The 8,097-nt window shown below is 37.0% G+C and overlaps 1 protein-coding gene across 1 annotated transcript in view; it reads left to right on the top strand.

Moving 5' to 3' along the window:
- Positions 1-7,438, top strand: part of LOC103581794 (zinc finger protein 347-like) — a 9,713-nt gene extending 2,275 nt beyond the window's left edge. Inside the window, 2 exon segments of the mRNA XM_008563543.1 lie at positions 6,173-7,257; positions 7,259-7,438. Coding sequence (XP_008561765.1) covers positions 6,173-7,257; positions 7,259-7,438 — 1,265 coding nt within the window.
- The last annotated feature ends 659 nt before the right edge of the window (positions 7,439-8,097 follow it).

Genomic DNA, 8,097 nt, shown 5'->3' with positions numbered 1-8,097 from the left:
TTGGGAATTTTTGATATCTTGAGAATATACTTTTTTCCTTTATTAAGATACTGTCTTAATCCTAAAAATTCCATTGAATTGATTCACATTAATTCGTTTTTATGTCTCATTTTTTTCTATAGTGTGTTTTCACTTTTGTAAACATACTTCCTACGTTTCATTTAAATGTCACTGAGGTTTTATTTCTTTGAAAAATGATGTATTGTAATACTTATTCTCCATGTCTACATTCTTCATGTCCATCTTGGTGTACTGAATTACATTTTTAAATATCTCATTGTTTTTTACAAGAATCTTACTCTACTTCTTATATTTCTGGTGTTTTTTTTTATACTTTACAAGAAACTTACTCTACTTCTTACATTTCCAATGTTCTTTTATAATATCTGTATTTATGGCATATGTCTAAAATTGTGGAACTTCCATTCTTGGGCTCACACATGTAGACTGTTGTGTTCCCTCTTTCTTTTCATCTGAATTTCCTGTAACATTCACCTGGTCTCTGTGAACCCACCCTCTAGTGCTGGCCTGTTGTCCTCTGGCTTTTATTTGCTGCTTATGTTGCTGATGACCTTCTCTGTGGGTGTCCCCAGCACTACCAGGAAATGTGTCCGCACTTTGCTGCTGCTAACAGCCCCCTTCAACGGAAGCCATTCCCCACTTTGATCATTTCCTAAATTTTCCCCTAATGTGACTTATGTTCTCCTGGTGACAATTATGCTGTCAGATTGATTAATTTTGGATAAGTGCACATTAATTTTCATTCATTCGCACTAACAGCTATATATCTACTAATCTATAGAATAGTATTACCTCATCCTCATGTTCCTCTNTTCTGTTTCTCTTTGTCTAGCCCCTGGGAAGTACCATTTTATTTTCTGTTTATACAGATTTCACTAGTTTAGATTCCTCATTTAAATGGAAACATACAGTATTTGTCTTTTGATGACTTGCTTATTTCACTTAACATGGTGGCCTTTAGGTTTATCCATCCTGTGGCATATAAGAGGATTTTCATCTTTTTTAAGGCTGAATAACGTTCCAGTACCACAGGTTGTTTTTGTATTCATCAGCGATGGATACAGGATTTGCTGTCCCCTTGTGGGTATTTTGAATAATGCTGCTAGAAACACATGTTTACAGATACCTCTTTCATTCTTGTTTTTCAATTGTTGGTTCATATGATAATTCAGTTTTGAATTATTTGAGGAAACATTATACTTTTTTCCATAGTGGCTGCACCGTTTTATATTTCCACCAACAGGGAACAAGTCTCCCAATTCTCCACCTGTTCACCAAGACTTTTTATTTTCTCTTCCTTTTGAGAGTAAACATCCTAATAAGTGTGAGGTGACATCTCACTGTTTTTTTATTTTCTTTTTTCTAATGATATTTTGCATCTTTTCATCTGCTTGTTGGTGATTTGTACATCATCTCTGTAGAAATGTGTATTTTGTTTCTTTGCACTATTTTTTAGTGGGTTATCTGGTTTTTGTTGTTGACGTATAGGAGATCTTTCTATATTCCAGATATTCACCCTCTAATAGACAGAAGTTTTGCAAATATTTTCTTTCTCTTTGTAGGTTTTCTTTTTATTCTGTTAATTTGTTCTATTGCTGTACCAGTTATCTGTTTTTACTTTTACTACCTGTACAATGTTGTGAGAGGTATAAACCTGTTTTCTTTCTACTACATCATATTCCCTTCCTTTTAAATCCCTTCCATTTTTGATCCTTTCCATGATCTAATTCTCATAGTTAAGAATGCATCAGTATTACGCTGCGTGTTAAATATTTCCTTTTTTCTTCCAAGGTGTGGTATTAAGATCCTTTATTTAGCTGTGGAAGTTATATATCCACAGATTTGCAAGCACAAAGTCTACTCCCACATGCTCATTACTCCGTGCCCTGCATTCTTGCCTTTCCTGCATCTTGGCCTTTCTTCTCATGGTAGTTTGATTGAGATAGACTATACTATTACTTCCTAGAATATTAACATTGTTCACTTTAACATTCCAATTTCCACAGGAACCCACAGACTGCTCTCAGTGTGTAATGCAAGACCCCTACTCATATACAGGACAATTTTTTTAGGGTTCTGCTTAAGTCAGTATGTGCAGGGGGTGCAATATGTGCAGGGGGTTAAGACGCAGATATCATTATCCATGAGAGATGGCTGAGTAACACTGCTGGCCACAGAGCTCTTGTATATCCCTTGAAATATTATTTTTAATGCTCACTGTGTTTGCTGTGACCTATTATTGTCTTTAGTGCCTGTGTGAGCAGCCCTGCGTAAGAACATGCTATATGAACATGCACTGCCAGCATCAAATTTTGTTCATTCATGTTGTATACACAGCCTTCTTCTTTTGAGGGCTGAATACAACTTCATTCTGAATATGTACCTCATTTTCCTTATCCATTCACCCATGATGAACACATAGGTTGATTTCATTACTTGCCTGTTGTGAAAATGCTGCAGTGAACTTAGAGTGCACATATGTATTGGACATACTGATTTTAAATCCTTTGGAGATACACTTACCTTCTGCAAAAATTGGGGTTAGATACATAAACTCTGTGGGCCTGTGGTCATTATTCAAAATAATGATAATTCACCTCAAGGATTTTTCAAAAATTTAGTGCTGTTACATAGTGTGGAATATTGCAGGTTTTACATTAAAGACAAAAGTTTCTTTGCATAAGATTTATCAACCCTCTATTATGTTTATCAAAACACAGTCTTTGGCCTGTCTTAGTAAACTCATCCTGCCACAAAAAAATACCATAGATTAGGAGGCTTAAACCAAGGAAATTTATTTTTTGTAGCTGTGGTAGCTGGAAAAAGGACAGTCTCTTCAATAAGTAGTGCCGGAAACACTGGATATTCAAAAGCAGAAGAATGAAATTGGATCTTTATGTCATACCATATACAAAAATTAGCAAAAAATGGATTAAAGACTTAAACATAAAACCAGAACTTATGTAACTACTAAAAGAAAATGGGAAAAACAAAATGCCATTGATTGTAGTAATGATTTCCTTGAATTTGTCTCCAAAAGATCAACCAACAAAAACAAAAATAGACAAGTCGGATTGCATCAAATGAAAATGCTTCTGCGGAGTAAAGGAAACAATTAGCAAAGTGAAGGCACAACCTACAGATTGAGAAAATATTTCCATGTTTTACATTTTACAGTGGATTAATATTGTAAAAGTATAAGAAACTGAAGCAATTCAATCACATGAAAATAAATAACCCGATTTAAAAATGAGGAAAGGACCTCGATAGACATTTCTTGAAAGAGGACATAGAAATGGCCAACAGATAGATGAAAAAAAGCTCAACGTCACTTATTATGGAAATGCAAATTTAAACTACAATGAGATAACACCTAAGATTTGTCAGAATGGCTATTGTCAGAAAGACAAAAGATAAGAGTTAAGGAGGATATGGAGAAAAGGGAAGCCTTGTACAGTTTGTGAGGATGTAAATTAGTACAGCCATTATGGAAAAGTGTACGGAAGTTTTTCTAAAACTCAAAAGCTGAATTACCATATAGTGTAGCAGTCCTATCTTTGGGTATATCTATAAAGGATTTGAAATCAGTATGTCCAAGAGATATATACACTCTATGTTCACTGTAGCATTTTTCACAATAGGCAAGATATAGGATCAACGTACGTGTTCATCATGGATGAATGGATAAGGAAAATGTGGTATATATTGAGAATGGAATTGTATTAAGCCCTCAAAAGAAGGAGGTTGTGTCTGCAACATGGATGAACCAACATTTAATATGGATGAACTTTGCTAAGTGAAATTATTCAGGCACAGAAATATAGGTACTGCATGTTCTCCTTTATATGTACACTTTATTTATTTGTTTATAATTTTTATTGAATCATAATTGATCGTACATATTTTTGCAGTTCAACGTTGGGATACATCGATCAAATCAATATTACTGGCATATTATATTGTTACAAATACTACTTGTTCTTTATGTCCCTTGTCCAATCTCACCCCATTCCCCTGCCCCCTCTAATTACCCTAGATTTCTTCTCTCCTTCTGCAAGAGTAATGGTTACTCTGTTGATTTGTTGCCTAGATGATCTGTCCAATGCTGAGATGTGTGTTCAGGTCCCCCAACATGATCATAGAGCAGGTGGTGCTTCTATCACTCTGAAATGATCTTTGTGGGGGAAGACATCCTCTACTTTATCTCTGCTGGTGACTCTCGCTGTATCAGTGTACTCCAGTGGCTAGCAGACCATCTGCATGGTGGTTGTGGCATCTAGCCACTTTCACATCAGCCATGGTTATTGTGCTAGCTGTGGTGGGCCAACCACGTGGAGGTGTTGTTATTGGCATGCTCCTTGGCACTGGCGGTGTGCCTGGCTGTGGGAGTGTCTGGGCCCCAGCTCCATCCATCGGGTCCATGGGCGGAACCTGAGGCGCTGTTGTCATTTGGCTGGTTGAGTGGAGGGAATCCCATTCCGCAGCTCTATCCCTCAGGTCCCTGGGTGGGCCCTGAGGCACTGGAGTAGTGCGCCTGGTTGAGGGGAGGGGGCACCATTCCCCGGATCCGTGACTCATGTCCCTGGGCAGAACTGTGGTGCTAGTTGTGTGTCTGAGCTGAAACTAAGCTTTTTTCTTTTGCTTACTTCTAAAATGCTCGAACATCCTTGGGGGACCAGTACTTGAGCTCTGTGGTTTAGTTAGATTGCTGCTTTGCTGCTCCTTCCCTAGGGAAGGCTTTTTGTGCAGCACAGGTTATAGTGGTTGACTTTATAGGTACTTCTTGCTGTCCAGAGACTCAGTGCACCTGGGTTGTGTAGTAACTCTGATCTGAGCCTGAATCTCCATCAAACTTCACCCCATGCAATTCTATAATCCTAACCTGTCTCCTCTGAGTGGTCTTATGCCGATTGGAGTACAGATCAGCTGTCCTTGCTGTGCCATAGTGTTTCCCCTGTGGGCCCATCTCTCGCACTGCCTATGGTGCAAACACTTCCTTGGGATGGGCTGTGCACCAGTCCATTGTGATGATTCACCAGCCTTGGAGTGGGTCCATTTTTTGGGTTGTTGTGGCTCCTCGCTCCTATGTGGGTCAATAGGAACCCTATGAGTAGTTTTGTTTGCCTGGGGGCCACCAAGGCCCTCTTCTCGCCTGCCACCTGCAAGCAACTCCTCTGAAGGGCACAGTTGCAGCTTTTGCTGGCTCCTACTCTATGTGCTCAGTGGCTGCAGCCATAAAGCAGCCACAGCACAAAATGATGAACGTTTTTTTCTTTCTCTCATCATGTCTTATTCTGCCTTCATGCACTCTGTAGGTCTCTCCTCCTCTTCCCCTGAGCTCTACTGGCCCCAGCTTGAGTGTTGTTGCTTTTTTATATAGTTGTAAATTGGTTGATTTCTGAGAGAGAGTGATGCTGGGGACCATTTATTCTGCCATCTTGACTGGCTTTAATAAAATATTTATTATATACAAAGAAATGCTAATACACAATATGATATACTATTATAAGAAACAGTCCACCAAGAACTCATATAATGAGTGGCTAAAGTGGAAATTTTGAATAGGAAAACAATGGCACTTAACAAACAAGGAAGAATTCAATAAAACAATGTCAAAAAATATTAGTTTTCTAAATATCTGTGATAAAACAATCTATAACCATACAGAACATTTTGCAATATTAACAAGTGGCATGTGAATGTTTTATTGCATAATGCATACTGAAAAACCATCATCTGTAAATCATAATGGAAGTTAATAAAACATTCTAGCAACCCAAGATAAAACAAGCAGGCAAAGAATTAATAAGCACATTAATTAATAAGCCAAGTGTTTTTTGCCAGTTGAGTTCATGGTGTAAAAATCCCTTTCTCTTTCAGGGCTGACGTACCTTTGTGCAAAGTGAGTGTCTTAGCTGTAGGTTGTTTGAAAATAGGCTTCCCTACTATTAATTTGAATTACATGTAATCACCTTTTGTTTATTAAAGAATCCTATTCCTTCTGTCTTCTTGAAAAAGAATTTTACGGTTGTGAAGTTTCATAAGTCTGTTCAATATAAGTATTTTTGATGTAATGCTATGTTTTTCAGTGTGATATATTCACTTACATACTATAATTAATTGGAAACCTATGATTCTTTATATTTTGTAGGTATCTTTCTTGAATGTGTAATGAAGGAATTACCATCAAAAGGGAACAAGAGTACAGGAGAAGTATTTCAAGCAATGATGTTGGAAAGACATGAAAGCCATGACATTGAAGACTTTTCCTTCAGGGAAGACCAGAAAAATATACATGTCTTTGAATGTCAGTGGAGAGATAATGAAAGAAATTGCAATGGAACATCCATGACCCTTAAAGAGAGTCTCACTGGTAGAAGAGATCAACATGTTAGAAGGCATGCAGGAAAAATGCCTGATAAGACTCAGGTTGGATTTAGCTTTCAGTCACATCTGCCTGAGCTGCAGGTGTCTCAGTCTGAATGGAAATTTTATGAATGTCATCAAATTGAGAAACCTCTGAAAAAAGGTTTTTCAGTTTCACCAGTTCAAGGAATTTGTTCAAGTGTCAAAACTCTCATTTCTAAACAGTATGGGGATGACTTTATCTATTCTTCATCACTCTCACAAGGACAAAGAGCAAACACGTGGGAAAAACCTTACAAACTTAATGAATGTGGCAAGGTCTTTAGTTATCCTTCAAACCTTACAATACATAGGAGAGTTCATACCGGAGAGAAACCTTACAAGTGTACTGAATGTAGTAAAGTTTTCACTCGAAGTTTACATCATGCAATACATTGGAGAATTCATACTGGAGAAAAACCTTACAAATGTGATGAATGTGGCAAGGTCTTCAGTCGGTCTTCAAGTCTAGCAAATCATCGGAGAGTTCATACTGGAGAGAAACCTTACACGTGTAATGAATGTGGCAAAGTCTTCACTCGAAATTCACATCTTGCAAATCATTGGAGGATTCATACTGGTGAGAAACCTTACAAGTGTAGTGAGTGTGGCAAGGCCTTTCGTACAGATTCAAATCTAACTATCCATCAGGTAATCCATACTGGAGAAAAACCTTACAAATGTGATGAATGTGGCAAGGTCTTTACTCAAAGGGCACAGCTTGCAATTCATCGTAGAATTCATACTGGAGAAAAACCTTACAAGTGTAGTGAGTGTGGCGTGGTCTTTACTCAAAGTTCACACCTTGCAATTCATCGTAGAATTCATACCAGGAAAAAAACCTCACGAGTGTAGTGAGTGTGACAAAGCCTTTAGTGTGCATTCCTGCCTAACTGCCCATCAGGTAATCCATTATGGAGTTATACTGTATATATGTCATCAGTGTGTCAAATACTTTTTTCAGTGTTCTTGGCTTGCTACCCATGATTCCATTACAAAATATAATTATTAAGAATGTTTGCAAAATACTGTTTAGATTGCCTTACATATTTTTAGACTATTTTAATGAAAAGTAATGTGTCAAAATATTCATAAGATAATATCCCTGATTAAACAATTTTTCTGGACATCTTTCTAAATGCTATAAAACGTCTATTTCAGATTGTGATATTCTGCAATATATTACAGAATGACTCAACTGCAGTCGAATTACTTTTTGATTTTGTATGAAAATTTTTGTATCATTTTTTAACTTCCATGTGTTATAATCCAGATTATGTAGTTAGTGCAGATTTCTTCCATGTGTTACACCAATAAAAAAATTGGGATATTTATATGAAGATGTTTTGCTACCAAATGTTGTATGAAAATGCACATAAGGCAATGATAGGTACAAAGTTCTTTATAAGTTACCAACAAAAAGCAATGTTCCTTTAAGTGCTTATGTCAATGAGAGATCTGGGATGATACAAAATGGTGAACTAAAATAAACTTAGATCAAAAACAGGTTAAAAATCTTATCAAATCACATTCCAGTATATGTCTGATTCAGGATCAAATCCATGGTTTTTGGCTTCAAAGATGAATCTCTTAACAATGCTGTTTACTAACAAGGCTAGTTACTTCTTTCCTTTAACTGTTCATCATCTGTACTGATTTTGTTAGCATCTC

Source organism: Galeopterus variegatus, unplaced genomic scaffold (assembly GCF_000696425.1).
Source record: "Galeopterus variegatus unplaced genomic scaffold, G_variegatus-3.0.2 Scaffold13951, whole genome shotgun sequence".
In the NCBI taxonomy this organism is placed as follows: domain Eukaryota; kingdom Metazoa; phylum Chordata; class Mammalia; order Dermoptera; family Cynocephalidae; genus Galeopterus; species Galeopterus variegatus.
The sequence above is the reverse complement of the archived record's forward strand: the minus strand, read 5'-3'. Positions and strand labels throughout refer to the sequence as shown.